The sequence below is a fragment of the Leopardus geoffroyi genome, chromosome C1, assembly GCF_018350155.1.
Source record: "Leopardus geoffroyi isolate Oge1 chromosome C1, O.geoffroyi_Oge1_pat1.0, whole genome shotgun sequence".
Lineage (NCBI taxonomy): Eukaryota > Metazoa > Chordata > Mammalia > Carnivora > Felidae > Leopardus > Leopardus geoffroyi.
Genome location: NC_059328.1, coordinates 114,437,157 through 114,463,107, shown reverse-complemented (window position 1 = coordinate 114,463,107; position 25,951 = coordinate 114,437,157). Strand labels below are relative to the sequence as shown.

Below are 25,951 nucleotides of genomic sequence, written 5' to 3'. Positions count from 1 at the left end.
ACGAATGAAGGAAAAAAAAAAAAGAAAAGAAAAGACATGTGTTGACTGCTTCCATGCTCCTATTTCCAGAGAAATCTGCTGTCTCCTCAAAGGTTTCTATTCAGCAAGGTTAAATTATCTTTAGGAGAAAATCAGCTACATGACAGGTGAATTGGGGCTTATCAGCTGGTATAGACATTGCTATTTGGAAGTGAGCCCGTAAAGCACTGTGGAGGAAATAATGGTAGGAACATCCTAGAACCCTTTAGTCCTCACTTGGTCCTCGTAGGACCTAGCCTGTTCTCTGGCTAGTTAAATGTAAAGGACAGTGGGAACCACATCCACAGTCTTCATATAGTTTGTGAGGCGAACAATTGAACCATCACAGGCACAGAATAGAATGAAGGAAGAAATGTTGACAATGTATGTTGCCCACTCTCTCCTTATGATACTTCTCCCTCGGGTAGTTTTTGATAAGCTGGATAGCTTAGGCTTTCTTAACTATACAGATTGAAACTTCCCTCTCTATTTGCTTCTCTGAAATGCTCTAGTCAAGGAATTAAGAGCATGAAAGTCAGCCGTAATGGTAGAAGGAACTCCTATACGTAATATTGCTTCAATTCTCCCTTCAACTACTTGTCCTTCCTTGAGAAAATGTCTTAAAACTTTGGTTTGTCCACCAAAAGGCATGAACATGAAATTCTCTCAGGGTGATGCTTTGTGCATATTTCTATAGTGCAACATTCTTTTAAGATGTTCCATGGAAAAAAGAGCAGGGTTCCATAATGGAACAATTTAGGAGAAAAAATGTGTATTGTTCCTTTATTCAGCAAATCTTTCTGGGCCTAACCTGTGATTCCAGAAGTCCCTGCTCTCTTGGAGCTCACAGTGCAAGGAGAGAGACAAAGAAGTAAAGCAAGATGAGTTTAGGAAGGAAAATAAAGCAAGATAGGAGGGTGGGTTGTACTGGGAAGGGAAAAGAAGTTGGCAAGAGCCCCTACAAAAGACTGCAGTGCACATAAACGGGCAGAAAAGCTCAACAGTCTTTCCATCTTGGTATTCATTATTCCCTTTGCCCCATGACTTTACCCTGGATGTATCGGGTTGTCTCTTTCTAGCTCTGGACCAGGTCCTTACTGTAGGGTCTCTTTGGTCTGGATCCTGTAATAGAAGACCAGGCCCTCCTGGCAACCCCCATGCTCAGTTCTCCATTTCATGAACCAGGAAGTTCAGAAAGCTTTGTCTTTCTTTTCCAGAAATCAGAAGAGGGCAAAGGAATTGTTTCTTTTTGCTTTAGTGGAGTCTGAAAAGTCTGATTTTGCTAAGTGGGTGTTTCAATCTTCTCCAGTTGTGCACCATATGGTCAAGCTGCCATACATGATGGTGTTATAGCTCTTAGCACAAGAGATGGAAATGTAAATATATGACAGTGTTGTCAACAATCACTTTATTACCCATTATACTTAACGCAGCAGAAGTCACACAAAAATCGGAACCTCTGAACAAACACAGCAATGACAATGGAGGAATTTGGTGTCTCATATAAATACATATTTTTAAACAAATATTTATCTGTACATGCATAGTGTCCTCAAGAATAATTAGGGTTCTGGATCATCCACTCTGGTAGACAAAATACCACATTTCTATTATTTAGCTGTGGGTTAATATATCTTATTTCCACATTATTAGTTGATCTTACTTTATTTTCTAGTAAAATGTGACCTAGATCAATAATTGTCACAACGATGCTGATAGCCTAATTGTATGCATAAGGTTCCTATTGGTCTAGGGAGAGTTTTGAGCAACTTAACTTGGAAACTTCCTTTAAATCAATGATGATTTGTTAAAGCTGTAAATGGGCAGAGGCCAGTGGCAATTTGAGAGCCCTTCCTTCAACTTCTACTTTAACATAACTTTAGCAATGCCCTCTCCTAGCACTTGTAACTGTTGACATTCAATGAATTAATTCTCTTTGTACTTGAGATATTGATGGAATTGTTTTAATTCAAGTAGATTACAGAGGAACACACTGGTTCATCAGACTAGGGGGAAGATGAGGAAATGGATATAGAATTAATCACTTTTGAAGGAGAAAGTGGAGGTAGATATCCAGATGCCACGGTCATGGTCTGCTGTATCTATGAGAAGCCAGTTTTTCTGCCTAGGGATGGGTACTGGTTTCTGAGGGCACTGGTGCCTCCAGTGGGAGAGGCATATAATTGAAGGCCTTTAATCTTTGTAAGTTACTCACTAACTTCTGCTGGCAAGTCTCACTATTTCCCTCACTATCTCTGGCTTACTCTGGAATAAGCCAGAATGCATGTGATGGGTTAAATTTGTTTGGAGACTTTATACCTGATGAGATTTGCATGCAAATAACTTTAATATGGGTAATTTAATGCTAAAGTGATCAAAGAGCGCCTGGGTGGCTCAGTCAGTTGAGAGTCCGACTTCAGCTCAGGTCATGATCTCACAGTTCATAGGTTCAAGCCCTGCATCAGGCTCTGTGCTGACAGCTCAGAGCCTGGAGCCTGCTTCAGATTCTGTGCCTCCCTCTCTCTCTGCCCCTCCCCAGCTTGCACTCTGTCTGTCTCTCTCAAAAATAAATAAATTAATGAAAAAATAATAAAGTGGCCAGTATTATGACTTCACATAGGATTCCGTTTTCTCAACTGGCCACGCAATAACCACAGTAACCATCCTTTCAAGCAGATGACAGTTAAGGTCAGGACAGGGAGACTAGGAGCAAAATGACGATTGGCCATTGACTGCATGAGAGCACATGTCAGACAAAGGTTGTGTCAGGGCTGGGGTGGGAATGAGGAAGTACTCATACCTCAAGCTGGAGGGCACTTCTACTTCCAGAAACAGAGGAGGAAGCAAATATCTCTTCAGTGATACAGTCACGAACTGGAAAAAAATAAGCACATGTCATTCCTAAGAGAAGGGAACAGAACATGAGTGCGTGATGGTTACTAGCAGGGCTTGACCTGACAACCCTACTCCACTTGTGATCAAGGTCAAGTGGGAGTGACAGTTTTTCTCTACTATTGCCCTCAATCCTTGAACTGTTCTCCTACTCTGGAGACTGTACTGGCAAAGGAGGACAGTGCCATGGATTGGTTTTCCTCTTTGCCAACTATCAGGATCAAGCGACAGAGGTGGAGTTGTTCTTATGCAGTTATCAAATTCAGGGTGGCTTTCTAGCTCAGTTAAATAATTGCTCTTATGAAATTGCAAGTAGATATACCACATCTGCTCTTATAAGGATATAATGATGTAATGGACACTTTCCTACAAATAGGAGTAGAATAAAAAAAGAATTCAGTAGTCTAATTCTCCTTTTTACATCCCTAAAATTGGTCACTTAAGGAATATGGTCAATGATACTGTAATAGGTATGGTGACAGGTGGTAGCTACACTTGGGGTGAACGTGCCATAACTTATGAACTTGTCAGATCACTATGTTGTACACCTGAAACTAATGTGATGCTGGGTATCAATTATACTCAAAAAAATATATATATATAAAAACAGCAAATAAATGGTAAGAAACAGAATTCCTGTCTCCCACCAATAGTGTCTAGTTCCTAACACTTACCTCTCATTTTCTTTTGTATAAGTGCCTGTCTGAAATCCATTTCAGCACATACACCTACAGAGCAGTTTGGAACTTCAAAGCCTGAATGGGTGTATCAGTTTTAGTTTTAACTCCGCAGTTTGCATGTTAATTACCCTCTGCCTTATTAAATGTATCTTATTAAATAAGAAAAAATGTATTTCTAATTAGCTCTGGGCTGCTAGTCCTTCCTTAGCTTTAGTTTGTACTGTTTTTCTGGGAGAACCCTTTGAATGTCATTCAGAAAATGTAAGTATGATTGACAAATGCCTTGCATGGGGCTTGAGGGTATTAGTAAGTCACTGCTTCAGAATATGCTCTCACACAAAGATATTTTTACACAGGAACTAGCTATTGGAATTTCTCTCTTTCTGTCTCTCTGTGAGAGTATTGTGTGGTTTGTGAGAATCTATTATGTGCAATGTCATTTGCATGTAGTATTTAATGTAAGTTTCGCCACTGCCTTGGAGATTTTATTTGCACGGTTCTCCTGGTGAGAAAACCAAGAGTCAGAAAAGTTGTGTTCCTTTGCTTATTCATTCACTCAGTGATTCAGCAACTTACTAATACCAGTGTGAGCGAAGTTAAGATGCTGTTTGAAATTCACTGATTTTGAAATAACTACAGTGCACAGATTTGGTTTGGGTTGCTGAATGCCATTTCAACATACCTTGAAGAAATACCACGTTCCGTGCACTAGACATTCTGGTTTAAAATAAGATACAGCCCATATCCCCAAAGGAACTACAGTCCTTGCGCTTTGCAAGGGACGACAGAGCGAATCAGCAAGGTGGTTAGGATTAGCACTCACAGCTCATATCCTTTCTCTCCCACTCTACTGCTTCTTTTAAAACAGACCCTTAGGCAGCATGGAGTTTGGCAGAGCACCAGACTTGAAATAGGTCTCCCTGAGAATTCCTGATATTCCCTGTCAAGGTTACGGAGGCAGAATTTGGTTGCTGCACCTGTTATTTATTGCCCACACTGCAGTTAGGCAAATTAATGACATCTTCCCCGCAGCACCTGGATGCTTGCAGTCTCGCTGCCAGTCAGAGCCATCAGTGGGTTTGGCACAATGTGATGTATTTGTTACAGCCAAGTGAGTTGCTTGGGTAGCAGCGAGCCCAGACCCGTTCACTCTCCATGGGTAAGTGCCAGTGACCATCCCGTCTTAGCCTCATAGTTTGTGCCTACTCCATTAGCTGCCTAGTAAAGAATAAAAAGAGTATCAGCACTTTCATCATGAGCAAAGGGTCTTCCTTTCATAAGCCAAAACGTTGTGTAGTGACAAGGAATGAATGTGTAAGGGGAAGGAACTGAATGCTGACTCTGAAACTCTCGTTTTCTTGTGTGTTCTCCTACGTGCTCCTCCTGTGAGCCCCCTTCTAGGTAGTTGTTTTCTCTTATGAGCGCACATGAACTCACCTTCTGTGGTCGTTACACTTCTTGAACTATGGGGGATGATATGGAAGAAGAAAGATGAGCTTATGCACTATGTTCTTATGTAGGGACCAAATCAATGAACAGCCTCAAGAACCATATGCATGAGGGGTTCCTGGGTGGCTCTGACTCTTGAGTCAGTAGGTTCAGCATCTGACTCTTGATTTTGGCTCAGGTCATGATCTCATGGTTCATGAGATGGAACCCGACCGTGGGGTCTGTGCTGACAGTGTGAAACCTGCTTGAGATTCTCTCTCCCTCTTTCTCTGTCCCTCCTCCCCTCTCTCTTTCTCTCTAAAAATAAATAAATAAACATTTTTTTAAAAAGAACAATATGCATGGTATTTTATAATAAAATAATGCCACTTATCCCACGACAACAGTAAAAGGCCTGTGCCCAGATTCAGTATACTGTTGGTTGATGTGGGGTGAGAACCAAACAAACTTGTGAGAAACAGTGTAGATACCGTTGCCCCAAATTAACCTGATTCCCAAAGTCTGCCAGTGAGGTGGGGAATCCCTTGTCGACTGGCAGCACAGTTGTAAGATGTGGCACAACTTTGGAAAGTTGAAATGTACGTGTGCGGGGGAGCGGGGGGAGGCTCCTTTAGTGAGGAAGCTGGCTAAAACTTCTTGAGGTAAACAGAGTGAACTAAAATTATACAGAAGGCCTAGCAAGTGCCTGGCGTGGAGCAGACCCTCAAACCTGGTAGCTCTTATTGTGCCACAGCCATGATTTGGTTTCAGAAACCCGATGTATATGGGCAATAATGAGAATGCAATCAGAGGGTCACCGGACTTTAATCAGAGTCTCTATAATCCAGTCTCAATTTGATAATTTCTTGATTTATAATTTATGATTCAATTTAGGCTCTCCAAAATCAAGTTGTCTCATCTTTAAAATGAAGATCATGCAGATTTTCTACCTTGTGTGGACGTTATGTTCAGATGAATTGATGGATATTCTTTGTGGTCATTTTCTGTCTCCCATCATCGAGAAAATTGCTGATGTGATTTCCATCCTCAGAGCTTAGTTCTGCCCTTTCTAGAACTTCATATACATAGAATTGTGTAGTATGCTCTCCTGATGGCTAGCTACTTTTGCCCAACACACGTATTGGAGCAGGTGTTGTTGGTTATTTTTTATTGCGGAGTATAACATTCTGAGTTCAGATTTACTAGTTTTTTATCTTCTTGGGATGGATATATAGATTTTTAACTTTACTTCTTCCTTCTCATGTAAAAAAAAAGGCATTTGTAACCATCCATTTTCTTCTAAGGGCTGCTTTGGCTATGTTCCAGAAATGTTGATACAGTGTTCTTATCATCATTCAATTAGAACTATTTTCTAAATTCCATTTTGATTTCTTCTTTGACCTATGAGTCATTTAGAAGTGTGTTGAATAACTTCCAAACATTTGAGGGTTTCCTAAATAAGTTATTATTATGACAACTTAATTGTGGTCAGAAAACAAGCCATATGATTTTTTTTTTTTACCATATATGATAGGGTCCCTCTTAGTGAATGTCCTATGTGTGCACTTGAAAACAATGTATTTAACCTGTCATTTTTCCATGTTCTGTGAACATTAATTAGGCCAGTTTCACTGTTTGAATATTCTACATCCTTACTGGCTTCTTCCTCACACACACTTATTCCATCAGCCCGACAATTTCTAACTTTTCACTGGAGTTTTAATCATTTTTCTTTTAATTTTTTTTTTCAACATTTATATTTACTTTTGGGACAGAGAGAGACAGAGCATGAACGGGGGAGGGGCAGAGAGAGAGGGAGACACAGAATCAGAAACAGGCTCCAGGCTCTGAGCCATCAGCCCAGAGCCCGACGCGGGGCTCGAACTCACGGACCGCGAGATCGTGACCTGGCTGAAGTCGGCGCTTAACCGACTGCGCCACCCAGGCGCCCCTAATCATTTTTCTTTTAATGTAATCACCAGTTTGGTAAAGTTTAAGTTTACCTTTTTTTTTTTTTTTTTCTTGTCTGTGATTTATTCCTTTGTTTCTCATTTCCTATCTTAGTTTGTGTTAAACTGGGATCAGGTTTGTTGTTCTTATATTATTATTATTATTATTATGTTATTCCATCCTTTCTCTTTTATTGGCTTTGTGGCTATACCTTTTTGGTTTATTTTTGTGCATCTTTAACTTGTAATTTATATAAAATTGCTAATATATCACTTTATATACAACGTGCAGCCTTGAACTAGTGTAATTCTATTTATCCTGTATCCCGTTCTATGCAGCTTTGTTGACATATGTTTTCTTCTATATATGTTATAAATCTCACAATGTGTTTTTAGTTTTCCTCTAAAGTGTGAATTGGCTTTACAATTTTTAGGAAAAGAAAGAAATCTAGTCTTTTATTCTTACCCACACATTTAACCCTTTGAGTATCCTTAATTCCTTCCTGCACATTGAAAATTCTGTCTTTGGGGCACCTGGTTGGTTCAGTTGGCTAAGCATCTAACTCTTGATTTCACATCTGGTCATGATATCACAATTCATGAGTTTGAGCCCTGCATTGGGCTCCACACTGACCTTGCAGCATGGAGCCTGCTTGGGATTCTCTCTTTCCTTCTCTCTGCCTCTCCCCTACTCAAGCACTTGCATGTGCGTGTTCTCTCTCTTTCTCTCAAAAATAAACAAATTAATTAAAAAAAGAGAAAATTCTATCTTGTATCAATTTCTTTAGATAGAATTACTTATGTAGCAATTCTTAGCAGTGGAGGTCTATTGGTAATAAATTATCTCAGCTTTTGTTTAAATGAAACTATGTTTATTTTTTCTTCAGAGCTGGAAGCTATTTTTGCTGGGTATAGAATGTTAAGTTGAGGGGCACCTGGGTGGCTTAAGTGTTCAACTTTTGATTTTGGCTCAGGTCTTGGTCTTACAGTTCGTGAGTTTGAGCCCGGCATTGGGTTCTGCACTAACGGTGTGGAGCCTACTTTGGATTCTCTCTCTCCCTCTGTCTCTGCTCTCTTTACTCTCTCAAAATAAATAAACTTAAAACAAAAGAATGCTAGGTTAATGGTATCCTACTTTCAGCATTAGTTGGTCTCTAACATATCTCATGAAAAGTCAGCTGTCACCCTTAATGCTGTCCAGGTATCTTTAGCAGTTGAGCTGACTTGGGGTGAGTGATAGCTTTAATGAATCTAATAGGGCCTTGGAATTCAAGCACTGGAAGAGGAAGGAGACATTTGTTTGCTTTTCTTTCTAGCCTGCAACTTCCTGAATTGCTATATGATGATTACTTTTGATCTTGTCAGAAGTTGAACTAGTGCACTTGGTGAGAATTTGGCTGAAGCTTCCTTTAGACTCAGTCTGCCTCCAGCTTTAAGTATTCCCAAGTTAATGTTAGCCTCTTAGCTCCAAGAGGGTCCTGGGACCATGCACTGCATACTTTGAGATCTCAAACTTTGAGACCTTGGGTCTCCTCTGGCATGAGCCTATGAGGCTATGAAACTACAAATTATATAGCTCTGGGACCGTGAGATGTTCAGATCATGACAGAGAGACTCAGAAAGATTAAGTCACTTGCCTAATGTTACACAATCTTTCCAAGATGTGCCCTTTTTGATGAGAATCCAAGATTCCGTCATCAGAGCACTTAGTACATGAGTTAAGGGATCCTATAAAGGATTCCAGGTTCACAAAATAAATCTTATATCTAGAATTATACAACCAGGATTTAAACGTTAGCTTAAGATATATTTGGTATATATATTACATAGAACTCTGGAGGGGGCACCCCATTGTCCTCAGTGTAAGAAAGATTTTATTGAAAGTTTGGGTTAGATAGAGATACTATAGACCCAGGGCCTTTATGTGCCTGGGAGGTGGGTTGTAGCATCCATAAGTAAGAGGGAGTCCAGATTACTGAATGGAAACTCCCCAGTTAGGTTGTAGAAAACCATGAAATACCTTAATTCTATCTAGGACAATCAGAAACCACCAGTACCTCTCCCCAAGATATACAACATGTATGAACATATATATCAAAGAAGTATGGACAAAAACATATTAAAAATGGAAACCAAAAACTCTAAACTCTATAGGGAAAATTCCGTTCTTTTTTTTAATATTTATTTATTTTTGAGACAGAGGGAGACAGAGCGTGAGTGGGGGAGGGGCAGAGAGAAAGGGAGACACAGAATCTCTAGGGAGATTCTCTAGGGAGAAGCAGGCTCCAGGCTCTGAGTTGTCAGCACAGAGCCCTACACGGGGCTCTAACCCACAAACTGTGAGATCATGACCTGAGCTGAAGTCGGATGCTAAACTGACTGAGCCACCCGGGTGCCCTGGGAAAGATCCTTTCTAAGTGAACAAGGGACTGAAGAAGGTTTATACCTGCACCAGTTGTAAGGCTGGGAGCAGGACGTGTGGAAGAGCCAGCCTGCCAAGTAGAGTCATTCTTATTTGCATGAAGAAAAAATGGTACAACCTTGCCTAAATCCGTGGCCTGGATGTTGGATTTGAATCTTGAGGAATTCCTCTCCACTAAGTCATTCCGTTACATGAGAATTTTGTTGCAGGTGTAGCTGCAAATTAGGAAGTGAATGTATTCATTCTTCAGTAAGCCACTTTGTGCTGCGTAATAGTGACGCTATCAATTGCTTATGTCAGAGTTAGTAGCCCCTGGGTGTATTGTGTGCTGCAGAATGTCTGAGTGTTCACAGCTGTGGTGAGGATACAGACAAGGTTCAGACTGGATCTTTGAAAATGGATTCGGGGCGCCTGGGTGGCGCAGTCGGTTAGGCGTCCGACTTCAGCCAGGTCACGATCTCGCGGTCCGTGAGTTCGAGCCCCGCATCAGGCTCTGGGCTGATGGCTCAGAGCCTGGAGCCTGTTTCCGATTCTGTGTCTCCCTCTCTCTCTGCCCCTCCCCCGTTCATGCTCTGTCTCTCTCTGTCCCAAAAATGAATAAATGTTGAAAAAAAAAATTTAAAAAGAAAAAAAAAATGGATTCAATTCCATTGTTTACATAAGATACTTTACTTGGTGTTCATTTTGGCCACTTGACGAACTAGCGGATCTCCCTTTTATTGACATTGATGGGACATTAGCAAGTATGCTTTATCTACAAATACTTGAATCAGAAAAGAAGGCAAATGACAATTTTTAATGAAGCAAGCAAATCCGTGTGCTAGATGACATATTGTCTTAAGGATTAGGGAACCTTGGGGTGATGAGAAAGTTGTCCGGATGGCTAGTGGTGAGGGTTGCACAATGGTGTGAAAGTATTTAATGCCACTCAAATATACATTTTAAAATGGTTTCAGTGGGACGTTTATGTTACGTATATTCTACCCCAATGGGGAAAAGAGATAGGGTGTGAGACTTTGGATTCCATCTCCAGAAAAATTTTTACTCCAGAAATCCCTCATCCAAATGAAGACTAGAGGACATAATTCTGGTGCACCCAATAGTTCCCAAACTATGTGCTCCTTTGCTTCAACTTCCTGAGAAAATGAGTTACCTAAGAGTCCTAAGAGTCAGAACCCCCCTTCTCCCTCCAGTAACGATTGACATGGCGATAGCTGAAGAGTGTGGGGCTGTAGAAAAACCACAAGCTTTGGAATAGGACGACCATGGAATTGAATCTCAGACCAATTCCTAACCAATTGGATGATGTGAAGATTTCTTTTTTCTTCACCCTTTTTCTCTTTACGCTTCAGGTATTTTTTTTTTTTTAATCTGTGAAATGGTAATAATCATAATAGAAAGTGCTTAGCATAGTGACTGGCCTCAACTGATGGTAACAGTTACTTCAATGAAAGCCTTTTCCTTCTAAGAGGAGATGGCCACTTATCTCCTCTACCACAGGGAGGGACTATGAGCATTAGAAATATTGGAACGTCATGGTATTATTTACTTTGTGAAGCTTTCAGGTGTCATGTCTAACCTTGGGGGAGAGAGTTCCTCAAAGAATAATGGATAGCATTTTTGAAAAAAAAGGCACATAATGAAGAATTTTCACAGGAGTCGGTTTCTATTTGACATATCTGTGAAATTGAGGATTTTCTTGGAAAGACTCAGTGGAATAACATATGTGAATTTGCAGTGAGGTGCTTTGAGCTCGGCATGGGAAGGAGACGCAATGGTGTCACAAATCTCACGGGGCCTCCTTTTCTCTCCGCAGACCTTTGCAGGAAACATGAATGCTGACAGCGTGATGCACCATAAGTTACTGCACTCAGTGAGAGCCCGCTTCATTCGCTTCGTGCCCCTGGAATGGAATCCAAGTGGAAAGATTGGCATGAGGGTGGAGGTCTACGGATGCTCCTATAGTAAGTGTACACACGTACCCTCAACGCTGTTGTGTTGTGAGCGCCGCCCACCCCCCCCAAGGGTTACCAGCTTATCTACATTGTGATGGCAATCTCAGGTTGTTTCAAAACTCTTTCAAGCCTTTAATAACTTCTGCACATTTGAAAATGTAAAATTCAACCCAGAGCTAGAAAAACTCTTCTTCTGTCTAGGGATGAAGCAGCTTGGTAGTGATAACGTGATAAGAGCTTAACAACAGCCCAGAGTTCAAAGTGAAGAGCTCTTGAAATGTGAGCATCATTTGTCCTTGAAGTAGAAGAGGAATTTGGGCTCCGTTCTTTCCCAGAAGTGAGGTGTTACAGGTATGATAAATTCGCCCCTCCTTCAGCACCATGAAGAGAAAAGATTCCCCCTCTTCACTTGTTCTAGAAGGGGAGGAAAAGGAGCATTCCAACCTGATGTAACCCAGGGAGTACTTTTCGCCTGGAGTTATGCTAGCCAACTATTCATCTGTGAGTTGTTCTTGAACGTAAAAGTGGCTGGCAAATAAGGAAAATGGTAACCACGGGTAGAACTGGCAGTCGCTCTGGAATACAGTCAGAATTACGCAGGAAATGTAATCATTCCTATAATTCTCCTCTGCAAGTTATATATTTAAAACTAAAAGTAGGCCATCATAAATTAGTTTTCTACCTTAGCAGTGACATCTCCTGCTTATATACTAAAACCCAGTGACCCCTAATGTATGAACGCATGTGATTGCTACCACTAACATGGTTCAACAGATCCTGGTTTTGGTTATAAGAGTGCCTATTGGGTTATGTGCTTGTACCGTTTTTTTGTAATATGGCCAACTGAATGCCTGTATCAGAATCATCTGGAGCGGTCCTTAAAAATGCATTTGCCTAGCCAAGTCCTGTACATACTGGATTATGATTCTGGGCGTAGGGACCCGGAAAGCTGAGTATTAACAAGCTCCCTAGGGAAGCGATGGACATAAGAGCATCTACTGAAAATAAATTTCTTCACAGAGGGGATTTACTTGTGAAATGGCTGTCTTTATCTTGAACAAGCATTTCCAGAAAGAGTATGTTATACAACAGATACATCAACAGCACACCATTAGGCTAGGGAGACACTGCATTCCACTTCAGCCCTTGCATAACACAGCACAGAATGTCCATAAGGGCACATGCTTCCAATTCCAGGTTCTCTGGCATGCCCGGATTCCCTTGTTGCCTCTTCTCTTGATAACAGATGTCGCTACTTGGAGGTTTAATTTTAAAACTTTTTTTAAGTAATTTTTTGTTACATTTATTTATTTATTTATTTATTTATTTATTGAGAGAGAGAGAGAGAGAGAGAGAGAGAATGAGGGGTGGAGGCAGAGAGAGAGGAAGAGAGAGAGAATCCCAACCAGGCTCCGTACCATCAGTGCAGAGCCTGATGTGGGGCTTGAACTCACAAACCATGAGATCATGGCCCGAGCTGAAACCAAGAGTTGGACACTTAACCATCTGAGCCACCCAGATGCCCCCCCTTTTTTTTTTTAAAGAAAACTTTAAAAAAAAAATTTTTTTTAACGTTTATTTATTTTTGAGACAGAGAGAGACAGAGCATGAACAGGGGAGGGGCAGAGAGAGAGGGAGACACAGAATCTGAAACGGGCTCCAGGCTCTGAGCTGTCAGCACAGAGCCTGATGCGGGGCTCGAACTCACGGACCGTGAGATCATGACCTGAGCCGAAGTCGGACGCTTAACCGACTGAGCCACCCAGGCGCCCCAAGAAAACTTTTTTTAAAGTAATTTTTTGTTAAGTTTATTTATTTATATATTTTGAGAGAGAGAGAGAGAGAGTCGGAGGTTTATTTTTAAGTAAAAGGTGACACTTTCATGCTGAAGTAAAGAGGTTACCTATGTTATGACTTCAGCCATCTATTTTGGGGTAACAATCCCATTACTGTTTAACATGTCCTCATTGTTTTCTGTCAGCCAGTCAGCTTTCCTTTGCTGTTCATGTACATCGTTCTGCATGCATACACAGAAAGACTCCTCGCATCAAGTTGAAGAGCAGACTGGAGGGTTGAAAGAGACCTTGGAGCGACACCTTCAGCTTTTTCCAGTGCTAGACCCCTTTGAGACTCTGATGGCAGCAAGGGACATCCCCTTAAGAAGAGCACCCACAGTGACATTTTTTCATAAGCAGATTTTTCTATAATATTAGGAGGCCCACAGATCTGCTAAAGCCCAGTTCTTGACCAGGCTCACAGTCCCTGATTTGGAGGAAGCCCAGTCCTACGGGGTCTGCCCTCCAGGTAGGCTCCATGTCTACTCAGTGCATTCCCTCACGGGATAACTTATCTTTGGGTACCTATTGTGAGTGATGGGATGTTAGCCACCTTGGGGAGCTGCTGAACACTCGGTCCTTTCCAATCATTGGTCCTGGTGCTTTTTTGCTTTCCCTTGGGGAAAAAAAAGAATTCACCTCTCACTTCTTTTTTTTTTTTTTTAACTTTTATTTATTTTGAGGGAGAGAAAGAGATGCGGGGGTGGGGGAGAGAATCCCAGCAGTCTCTGCTCTGTCAGTGCAGAGCCCGAAGTGGGGCTCGATCTCACACACAGCGAGGTCATGGCCTGTGCTGAAATCAGGAGTCGCCTCCTTAACAACTGCCCCACCCAGACGATCCCTCATCTCTCATTTCTATCTAAAAACAAGTCTCTGTGTGTCCTCTGGATCAGAGGATGGTCCTCCCTTTCAACACCATCTCATCCTCCCTTTGACTGGGTCATTCCTGTACGTAGAAGACTTTGCTCTATAAGCTATCAAAAGGAATACAACAAAAGCTGACTAGCCCTACTTAGCAGCTACTCCTTCTCTCCCTTGCTTTTCACAGAACAGCTTCTCTCCAAGGTCTGTGTGTGGTTAGCACCTCCACCCGCTCACACCCCAGCACACTGCACCTGATTCTCTGCGGTCTGGACACGTGGTGTTCCGTTCCAGGTGTCTGCTTGGCTAGCCAGGGTCCCAGGATCCAACCAAACACTAACCTAGTTGTCGCTGGGAGATGGTGACCATCTGCAGTCACTGGGCTTTGGGGAAAGGAGAGTATTCTTGATGTCTGGGTGGGCCAGATTCAGTCGGTCGGAAGATTTTAAGATCAGAACTGAGGTTTCCCTGAGGAAGAAGACATTCTACCTGTACAGTGTAGCTTCAGGTCCTGCCCGAGTTTCGTCCTCCCCTTCCTGACAGCCCGCTTTGCAGATGAATTTCGGACTTGCCTGGGCGGTCCCCACACTCATGTAAGCAGTTCCGTGTAGTCTATTTGTATCTGTATCTGTATCTGTATCTGTATCTGTATCTGTATCTGTATCTATTTGTATCTGTATCTATTTGTATGTGTATCTATCTATCTACCTATCTATCTATCTATCTATCTGCATACCTATCTATCTCTCTATCTATCATCTAATGCAAAACACCCCACAGAAACTACTTCAGCAAAGACCACCAGTGAAGAACTCCACATCACCATATCCAATGGTCACTTCCCTTTTCTCACCTCACTCAACCTCTGAGTAGTATTTGGTTCAGTTACCTATTTCTACCTTTTAAAAACCTGGTTTTCCCTTCTGGCTCACCAGCTACCTGTGCTCAATCTCAGGGCTCTGTCTCAGAACTTCTTTCCATCTACACCCCAAGCCCATCTGAATTTACAGAGTCCCATGAATTTAAACACTGTGGATACGCTGATCGTCTTCACATCTGTATCTCCTGGCCTGACCTCTAGAATTATATAGGCAATATGCTAGGTATGTCCTCGTGAAAGTCTAAATTGAATAGAGCAGAAATACAACTCCTGATTACCATTCCCTCAAACACCTGTTCACATCTCCCCAAACTCAGTAAATGGCACCACTGTTTGTTCACCTGCTAGAGCAAAAGCCCAGAAAGCAGTCTTGAGTCCTCCTTTCCCATAACTGGCACTCCCGTGCAACTTATTTAAGTTCACAGTAGCTGCATCAGCTCTCTCCTCCAAAACGTGCCCTGAATCCACATATTTCTGCCTTCCGGAGCTGCAGCCTCTGTCTCTTCTCCCCCAGTGTATTTAAATCACCTTACAGCTGGAGTTCCTGCTCTATGCCCAGTCTCCCCAAACCTATTTGGGAGGCAGTAGCCAAAGTGATTCTTATAAATATTATAGAGAATTGCATCATTCCCCTGCATACTTCACTTAAAATAAAATTGAGACTCATTTCCAGCAAGTAGAATTTCTTATTGGAGGTTCCTTGCCAACCTCTTCAAATTCCTTTTAGTTCTTCCAGCCCTTAGAGGCCATCTTGCTATTCCTGGAACATGCCAGACTTTTTCTACCACAGGGCCTTTGCACTTTCTGTTCCCTAGGCACAGAACAGCTTTTCCAAGAATTTACAGAGTTACTTCCTTTAGCCAGTGCAATTCCAATTCTGATGCCACCTCTTCAGAGAAGTCCACTTTTCTTAAAATGTTATTTATTTATTTTGAGAGAGAGAGAAGGAGAGAACACATGTGCATGAATGGGGGAGAGGCAGAGAGAGAGAGGGAGAGAGAGAGAATCCAAAGTAGGCTGCACTCTGTTGGTATAAAGCCCTATGTGGGGCTCAGTCTCAGGAACCATGAGATCATAGCCTGAGCAGAAATCAAGAGTCAGATGCTTAACTGACTGAGCCACCCAAGTGCCCCCAGAGAAGTCCACTTTAATTGCCCTTCTAAAGTCTCCTGCCCTACTTCCTGTGTATCAGCTGTTATCCCCTGGCTATATGCTGTACCTTTATTTTCTTCGTGGTCCCTCTCACAAAACAGAATCTTGTTTGTTTGTTTTGGTTTACTTGTTTGTTGTTTGCCTCTCCAAAGCCCTGCACCAGAATGTAAGTGCCATGAGAATAGGCACCTTGTCTATTAAGTCTCAGGACCTAATAGGCAGAAATGGGTATTTAGGAATGAACGGATACATATATCAGTCCAGTCTCAGCATGGGCAACCATGTAATTCACCTGAAATTACTTGCTGTTAATAACACCCATTGTAGTTTCTAGGGAACTGTTTTTCTCCCCACACCATGGGCTCATAAACCTTTTTGTCAAAAATCCATTTGAGTATGTTGCTAAAGATTGGTGGAAAACTTACAGTTCTATAATTTCTTAAGACCTAAAGTTTTAACTGTTTTGGAAATATCTGCATATTCATTCATTCACTCATTCACTCATTTATTCCTTCAGTTGACAACTTTATTGAGCAATTAAGATACATCACATACACCATGCATCATGCAAAGCCCTGAGGGATATAAGAAATAAACAAGACCTTTCTGTGAACTTTAATGCGTCCTGTAGTTTTTTTTTTCTTTGAAGCGCTTTTGTATGATTGCATTTCATTAATTAATTCTTCAGTTGTTTCTTTGACATATGTCTCCCGACTGGACTCTCTGCTTTGAAAAGGCAGTCACTGCACCTGTCAGGTACCCCCACGCCCATCGCAATGCTGGGTTCTTGGTATTCTTTCAGTATTTGTCAAATGATTGACATTGCTGATAGTCAGAGAGGGTGTAACAAGCATGTAAATAAAAACCTGCCACAAAATACGCGTGTGCCTCATAGGAATCTGCAAAGGGGACCCCGGGGGGGGCGGGGGGGGGAGAGGACAAAGTAAGCCAGTGCTACTGTTGGTATCAGAAAGATTGCAGAGATACCAGCCACCTGAGCTAGGTCTCAGAAGTTGAGTAGTGACTTGCCCGGCAGAGGGGATCTCCAGGCAGCAGGAGGGGTGAGCACAGAGGGGAAACTGGGGTACGGCTGCGGGATTTTGCTGCTTAGTGCACAAGAGGCAAGGGCAGGAAGGTAGGAAACGGAGCCACTTGTCTCTCTCTGCTCCCGCATTTCCCTACTGTAACTTAAAAAACTTCATCTGGCCTGCAGGAGGAAAGATATTTATAGTAAGAGATAGCCCTTCCTCTTCTCTAACCTCTCCTGGGCTTCACTTCCTTCCTAATAAAGTCTAGCCTGTCCAGTTTGAAAAGCTCTCTCCTTGTTGGAGGAGTCAAAGCAGGCTGCCTTTCAGTGCCTTCCAGTCATCCCTCAACATAGCAGAGTCCGCCCCAGCTGGAGGCTCTTGTTTTGTTCCCTTTTGCTTTCTTTGAGCCTCTTTCTTCTTTCTCCAAACCCGGCTTGAAAATCCCGTGCCCTGTACACTTCTTCTTCAGACCCCAGTCACGTGATCCCCTGATTTGTCCCTCCTCTTATCTCAGCCAGCATTTCAGCAGCTGTAGTGGCCGTCTCCCTGCTTCCAGGACCTTCTGGAAAGGAGAACTGGCTCACCCTTCAAGGGCTTCTCACAGCCTTTGGCGGAGCTCAGAGTTCTCCACCCCTCTCATTTGCCATATCCCCATATTCAGCTTCCGCTGTGTGTACATGCACGGTTCCCGGCACAGACCTGGGTTTCTCTCCAGATTGCATGTTTTCATTCTTGCAGCTGCCTTTTTCCGAAAAATCCTCTTTCTCCTTCATTAGGTTTTCTCTCTTGATTGCCCTTCACCAGCCAGATCAGATATCACCTGCTTTTGAAATCTTTTTGCCTCCTAGACCTTGCCATGTGGCCCCCTGTTAGGTTTTATGTTTCAATTCTAGGTTTCATCTTGTTAAATTAAAGTTACCTGGGGCTTCCCCACCAGTCTGTCACCAATCTGTTCTATAAGGTGGAATCATGTCCTACCTCTCAGCTACCTGGGACCTAGATTAGTGTCTGACAGCTGCTGTGTGTTCCGTGAGTATTTAATGTGCAATTAATTTTTAGATGCAGATGCTGGCATCGTTGTTCATTTTTGAACGTGTTTATTACATTTTTAAAAATCGCAGCACTCCTTCTAATGAAGGCCTTTCCCTTACCTTTTTATTTTTATTTTTTAACGTTTATTCATTTTTTGAGAGAGACAGAGTGTGAGTGGGGGAGGGGCAGAGAGAGAGAGGGAGACACAGAATCCGAAGCAGGCTCCAGGCTCTGAGCTGTCATCACAGAACCTGGCGTGGGGCTTGAACTCACGGACTGTGAGATCACGACCTGAGCTCAAGTCGGACACCTAACCCACTGAGCTACACAGGCGTCCCTCTCTTGCCTTTTGTAAGTGATGAAATTATGAGCTTACGAGAATCTTCCTTCCACATGGGTGTCTTTCATACCTTATACTTTTTCTCGTTGAATAATTGAGATTATCTGTGGTTGCAGTTCCCAGATCGATTTGTGTTTGGAGCCTCCTTAAGGCTATTCTGGTATATTCTGTCTTAAAATCTCTAGAAGTAAAAGCATATCTCCATTTTCCCTAAGTATTTATGTTTTTAACATCTTTTCTTCTTGATTGTCTTCATTCTCTTTTATTAATTCCCCAGTGACCGTCTCATTTTACTGACGTTCCCACTGCTTTCGTGTTACCACTGCTGTCTTTTTTGCCATGGTCATGATGAAGTTCAGAGCAATAGATTCCCTTTGTGTGCTCAGATAGGAACGGGTGAACAAATGACCTGTTATTAAACACGTGAACCTTCCAGCAAACCCTGCTGATGTCTTTGAGTCTCTTGTTTCCTCATCCTCAAGTCACAGTGGTAATTACTTTAAAGACTACTGTGTCACCTTTGAGTTACTGTGTATAAACATAAAGCAGAGTATGTAGCAAACAGTTTGTGTTTAGTAACTGACAGCTAGTACTAAAGTAGGTGTGTATCCATAGAGGAACGCCCTGTATTGCCAGGACATGTTGCTTTTGGGGGAAACATTAACCAACCACATCCTCTGTCAGAGAAGGGGCCTCTCCCAGATTCAGATGCGTTCTGCTGGTGCTTCTGCTGCTGGCATGGGCTCTGGGATCTCCTCTCTCTGCCTCCTTCCGGTTTTCTCTCTCTCTCTCTCTCTGCCCAAGAGTAGTATCCAATGTGGTCTTCCATGGCATTCTGCCAAGACTACAATCCAAGTTCTTCTTTTCGGATTGCTTCTGCTGAATGATTTCATGAAGTGAATAATTCTCTGGTGAACCAAGAAGATAATTTTACCGTGCTGACAGCTAATCTGAACGAGTTATAACCACTTCTTGCTGTGTGTCGAGTTCGTGATGGCTTGCCACATCTTCCGTGTATGCATCCACACTTGTTAGATTCTCATTATGTTCTCATAAGAGTTCTTGAATACCTCCTCCATTACCATGTTTCCTCTTGTGTCACCACTGTTGTCAACTGGGGGTGCCTGGGTTTTTAAGTTTTGTGGGGATGTTTTCTCTCTCTGACCAGTTTTCAGGTTGATTAGTTTTTGGCCAAACACGTTCATGCGGTGACCCAAGTAAATAAAGGATGTGGGTCCTCCTACATCACTGAGTTGGTAGCGTAAAGATGCACACTTGAAATAAAGATGTCAGTATAGAATTGGGAAAAATAATTCATCTCCTGTAGAGACTACAAAAGAAGAAATAGGGAAATGGGGAGCACCATTCTTCGTTGTGATTAATGGCGACTCTTTCTGGGAGAGGGAGCCAGTATCTTTGCTATTGGTGGCAACCATTCCCTCATTCAGTTATGATTTCCATTAGAAATGCCACTGTCATCATCAACATACCCCTTCCCCACTGTCATTTAATATGCACATTACAGTACAACACACTCCAAGCCTCGACAGTCTTTCTTTCTTTCTTTCTTTCTTTCTTTCTTTCTTTCTTTCTTTCTTTCTCTTTCCTTCTTAATATAATTTATTGTCAAACAAGCTACATACAGTGTATACACTGTGCTCTTGGCTTCAGGAATAGATTCCCATGATTCATCGCTTACCTACAACACCCAGTGCTCATCCCAACAAATGCCCTCCTCAATGCCCATCATCCATTTTCCCCACCTCCTGACCCCCCCGACCCATCAACCCTCAATTTGTTCTCTGTACTTCAGAGTCTCTTATGGTTTGCCTCCCTCTCTGTTTGTAACTATTTTGTTCCTTCCCTTCCCCCATGTCTTTCAAATAGGAAGTACTCCTCCTATGTACTGTACAAGGACAGATTGAAATTTATTATTTTTTAATGTTTATTTATTTATTTTGAGAGAGAGGGAGAGCATGAGCAAGGGAGGGACAGACAGAGGGAGAGAGAGAGAGAATCCCAAGTAGGCTCTGCACTGTCAGTGTAGAACCCAACATGGGACTCCATCCTAGGACTGCCAGATCACAGCCTGAGCCAAAATCCAGAGTGAGACACATGACTCCCAAGGTTCCCTTCCGACTGACTGAAATATATAAAGATGAAGTGTCTTTTAGATAGGTTAAGTGATTTTCATCCTGAGCCAAATATCTCTTCTGAGCTCTAAAACTACATATGCATTTGCCTGATTGATATCTCAATTTCATTATGTCATAAATAGCTCAAATTTCACATGTCCCAAAGGGAACTCTTAAAATCAACCCTCCAACCACATTCAGTTTCTTCTGCTTGTGGACCTCCTCATCTCAGTAGACAATACCAGGTGCCCAAATCAGCCGTGGGAAACTTTCTTTCAATCTGCCCTCTCCCTTATTTCCCATAGCAAATCCATCAACAAGTTCTGTCAGTATGACTTCCCAATCCATCCCCAATATGCCCATTTCTTTTCATCCTCACAGTCACCAGCCTCATTTAGTTACTTCTTGTATCACCTGGATTTTTAATTCAGCAACCCACTTTCACTCTTTTTTTTTTTTTTGTCTTTTTCTTATTTTCCATTATCTTCACTACAGTCAGCAGGATTGTCATAGAATACAGAGTTGAGCCCCTTCCTGCTGCACACTTTTCACTGGCTTCTGCTTGCACGTAACACAACCAAAGCCCTGTGCACCCTGTACATGAAGAACAGGCACCAGGGGACCTGGACTTCACCTGCCTCACTGGCTTCACCGCTCTGTGGTGTCCCTCCCTACCTGGGCTCAAGCTCTAGTGACTTCTGTTCTGTGGTCTCTCATGCCATGCTGCCTCCTTCCTATCTCAGGGCCCTTGAATGGGCTGATCACTCTGTCTGGAGGGCTCCCCCTCCCCACCGCCTCTGCCTTCTTTAGCTCAACTCTTTTTTTTTTTTTTTAATTTTTATTTATTTTTGAGACAGAGAGAGAGAGAGAGAGAGAGAGAGAGAGAGAGAGCGTGAGTGGGGGAGGGGCAGAGAGAGAAGGAGACACTGAATCTGAAGCAGGCTCCAGGCTCTGAGCTGTCAGCACAGAGCCCCACATAGGGCTTGAACCCATGAACCATGAGATCATAACCTGAGCTCAAGTCAGATGCTTAACCGACTGAGCCACCCAAGTGCCCCTTTAGCTCAACTCTTCAATCATCTCAGCTTTATTATAACTTTCTCAGAGAGGTGCCAATTGATTCCCAATTCAAATAAAGTTACCCTTCCATTTTTTTTTTTTTTTTTATCTTAACACATACCATTCTTTTATTTCAAAGCATCGATCTCTGCCTCAGTCTGTTTGGGTTGTTATAACAGAAAACCATAGACTGGGTAGCTTATAAACAGCAGACCTTTATTTCTCACGTTTTGAAGGTTGGAAAGTCCAAGATCAAGGCACAGCAAATTTGGTGTCTGGGGAGGGCTCACTTCCTGTTTCATAGATTTCCATCTTCTCACGGTGTTCTTACCTGGCAGAAGGGACAAGGGAACTCAGTGAGTCTCTTTCATAGGAACATTAATCCCATTGATCTTGTCTCCTTTCCCAAAGCCCACCTCCAAATACCATCACACTGGGGAGTAGGTTTCAACATACGAATTTTTGGGAGATACAACATTCAGCGTATAGAATGAATACACGTGTACACACACACACACACAGTAAGAGAGAAATAGAGATAGATCAATATAGATATCTAGTAGCTATTTAAATGTGTATTTCATTGTGAGCTACCTATCTCACTATTTCAGGCTCTATAACATCAAGGAGCATATCTACTTTCATACGTAGTTCATAGCGCAAAAAGAGGCTCATTTCAATTAATAGCTATTAAATTTGTTGAATGAACAACTTCCTCAAAGTGGCACAGCCAGTGGCCTTCTGAGACAGGCTTTGAACCCAGTTCTATACTGTTCCTATATCCGTGGGCTTTTTACTATGTGTCTGAAAGCATTTAGTCGTATGACATGGGAAAATCTTACTGGAAAGCATTCTGTTCAGCTTTCTGATACCCGTATTATTGGTTTATTCCCAAAGCCCAATGTGAGCAACCTTCAGTTCCTGAGCATAGGAAGGTGTCCAGGAACAGAGTGTGGCTACTGCCCCGTCCAGTAGCTCCTTACCTCTTTGTCCCTTACCTGCATTCTCAAACCTAACTCTCCATAAAAATCACCTGGGGGATATTCTGTTTCTAAATACTAAGTCATAATCTCTGGGTAGAGAGCCCAGCATAAGCATTTTTTTTTTTTTTTTTTTTTTTTTTTTTTTTTTTTTTGCTGTTCCTAGGTGGTGGTCATATGGAGCCAGAGTTTAAAACCGTTTTTCTCAAGCTCCTCTCCTAGCTATGAGAGTCATTTCATTCTTAGTTTACACTGTCTACATTTTCATGTCTGTGATTGCAAATCTTAAGGATTTTAAATGAAATGTAAATACGGTTATAGGCCGTATATACTCACGTTAACACACGGGCATACTCACCACCAGAGATGCAAAGCGAGCTTTCTCACCTACTGGTTGTATAATCCTGGACAATCTCGGGTCTTCTGTGGACGCAGCTTCCTTTCTAGTGAAAATACAGGTAATAATAGTGCTTGTTTCACATAGGCAAATTGGTTGAAACAGCGTTTGGCATAAGATAAGCCTTGAAAAAGGGTTAGCTCTGATCATCATTATCTTCGGCTGTTATTTAAGCTGGTCACCACACTTCTCCCCATTTTTCTTTTCCCAGCTTATTCAGGACCACATTCCATCTGCACCTCAAAGGAAGAAGGTGAACTTTTTTACATACCAGTTCCTGAAAGGTTCCAACACCTTCATCAGGCCCATCTGGAGACTTTAGGTTAAGGGGACTTCTGTCTGGGGGCTTCTATTTGAATTCCTTTCACTATGGGAAGCTAATTTTAAAAAGTATTATAAATTCTGATAAGGCATCATGATCTGCCACACTTCCCAATCTCATTAAAACTTACAACCGTGTTAGTATACCTTAAGTTGCCTCCTTTCCACACAGAAAAAGACTTTGCCCCTACTTGGTTAATTATTGCCAAGTGGTGACATCCAAAATTGATCAGCCTCAGAGCTGAAGTCACATTCTCTTTCCCCAAATAAATCTCTTTGTCATCCCAGCTTCAGCTGCCCTCTTTGTTGTTCCCATCATCTGGGGCCATTTGTCATACATGGTAGAGGCTGAAAAACTGTAAATTTCATCTATGGCATGTTAAGGTCCATATCACAGGGGACTTTAAGAGGCTAGGTTTATAGCTATTTAAACCCTAGAGGAGCAGAGGACGTGATGACAGCAGTCAGGCCTCAGGGCTTGGAGACCCCAGTGTGAGCTTTGAATCCTGCTTTGGAAATCATAGATAGCATTTTATAGCCAGAAATACCTCCACAATCACTCATTGCAATTTCTTCAGTCTATTGATGAGGAAATCAGGGCCCAGAAGGGTCTTAAAATTGAGTTAGTCAACTTCTTCCCTTCCCTTTTTTTTCTCTTTTTTTTTCTTTTTTTTTTCTCATAGTTCACAGAAGAATAACAAAAAAAGAAACTCTTCTATGAAGAGACAAATATACATGTACATGTGCAGTGAGAACATATCAACTAAAAAACACTGTGGTATTCTCTCATAGGTCAGCATTTCTGATGAATCTGAAATAACAGTTATTATTGATTAAGGTTCTTAAAACTACTTCAGTAGGCAACACACATGACTCACTATTCCCCTCTCTGCTAGGCTTTGGAGATATAGAAATATATAGGACAATATGAACTCAGGAGTTTTAGTAGCTTTAAGAAAAAAAAAAAAAGCAGACATAGAGCGCCTGCGTGGCTCAGTCGGTTAAGCATCTGACTTCAGCACAGGTCATGATCTCTGGTTCATGGCGTTCGAGCCCCACGTCAGGCTCTGTGCTGACAGCTCAGAGCCTGGAGCCTGCTTCAGATTCTCTCTCTCTCTCTCTCTCTCTCTCTCTTTCTCTCCTCCTCCTCTCCTGCTCATGCTCTCTCTCTCTCTCAAAAATAAAACATTAGTATTAAAAAATCAAAATAAATAAAAAAGGCTGACAGATTCTTATAAATGTGGGGTTAAGGAAGCGAGGTGTTTTGTAAGGCCAAAAAAGGAGGGGAAATCCACAGTTAACCATTTTTCCTGATGAATTGATGTTTGTCTGCCTGCTCTGTGCTTTGACTGACTGTATGGCTCTGATTCCTGTGACCCTTATGCTAATGGGTATGATTTTAAAGGAGCCTTAGGAGGCAAAATGGACTGATAGATCAGCCACTTTCCACAACCGTGGGCTTCCTCACAAAGGCCAAGGCCTTGCCCCCTATAGTTTGTGTTACATTTACTCTCTGTTGAAATGGTCACTGGAGTGACTTCTTCACTGATGGTACTCAGCTAGAATCATTAACAAGGGGTATTCAGTTTCTCCCCCCAAATGAAACCATGGTCAATCTTTTTTAAGACAAAAATACCGGGGCCCCTGGGCGGCTCAGTCCGTTTGGCGTCCGACTCTTGGCTGCGGCTCAGGCCACGATCTCATGGTTTCATGAGTGTGAGCCCCGCCTCAGGCTCGGTGCCGGTGGTGTGGAGCCTGCTTGGGATTCTATCTCTCTCTCTGTCTCTCTCTCTCTCTCTCTGCCCCTATCCCACTCACACTGTCCCTGTCTCTCAAAAATAAACTGTAAACAAATAAAAGAAAAAGAAAAAAAATACCCATTAGTTTTACGGTGGGAAATTACAGCTGTTTTCTTCAATGTTGACCCTCCTACTTAAATGACGCTCGTTGTTCGAACTCCCTTTCACAGGGAACGTTTGTGCATTGCGGCTGAAGGTTACTGGCGATCTGGAAGGCAAGCAGACAGTTCATAACTGTGTTATGCTATTTGCACACCAAAGGCTGCCTGCTCAGGACTGGGCTTTGCCTTGATGCCTCCTTCTGGGAACTTGTGAATAAGATTTGTGAAACAGTACTCCTTTAACAAAACCTTCTGTTAACCTGTCACGCCTTAGTGGCTGTCACCTGCCACTTCCCGTGGTCTGCCCTGTACCTTTTTCCTTGGGGTGACCCAGTCCTGGGCCATACTGTTGTGACAACAGTTTAGTTGTCCAACGCTCCCCTTCTATCCCACATATGTCTACTTGGGCTGAAAGTTAAACAGACTGTAATTATGCTTCCCTGTATCACCTCCTACTCCACCAGAGTGATTCATTTGCTGAGTGTTCGTGTCACTGTGTCTGTGTCCCCGGATGGAACGACCCATGTCTCAATCATCTGCATCTCATAGCTCAGCATAGTGACCAAAAAGAGTACAAAATAGGCCCAAGATCTGCCAGTGGACTTAAGAATAAACAGCCAAAGCATCTCTACTGTTTATAGAATTCCTTAAAGTGAGTACATTATTTGGGTATAATTCTTCGTAGCT

At 42.3% G+C, this 25,951-nt stretch overlaps 1 protein-coding gene and 1 long non-coding RNA gene across 5 annotated transcripts in view; one reads left to right on the top strand and one right to left on the bottom strand.

Annotated features, from left to right (window-relative positions):
• CNTNAP5 (contactin associated protein family member 5) overlaps window positions 1-25,951 on the top strand; it is an 807,688-nt gene that overhangs the window by 339,830 nt on the left and 441,907 nt on the right. For all 4 annotated transcript variants that reach the window (XM_045479457.1, XM_045479456.1, XM_045479455.1 and 1 more), the window contains exon 4: window positions 11,206-11,353. In XM_045479457.1, coding sequence (XP_045335413.1) covers window positions 11,206-11,353 — 148 coding nt within the window. The remainder of the gene's footprint in view (window positions 1-11,205; window positions 11,354-25,951) is intronic.
• On the bottom strand, window positions 21,862-23,559 carry LOC123598776. The gene is made up of 3 exons (XR_006712778.1): window positions 23,315-23,559; window positions 23,005-23,085; window positions 21,862-21,997 (listed from the first exon to the last, which is right to left on the bottom strand). It is a non-coding gene; the product is annotated as an uncharacterized LOC123598776 (long non-coding RNA).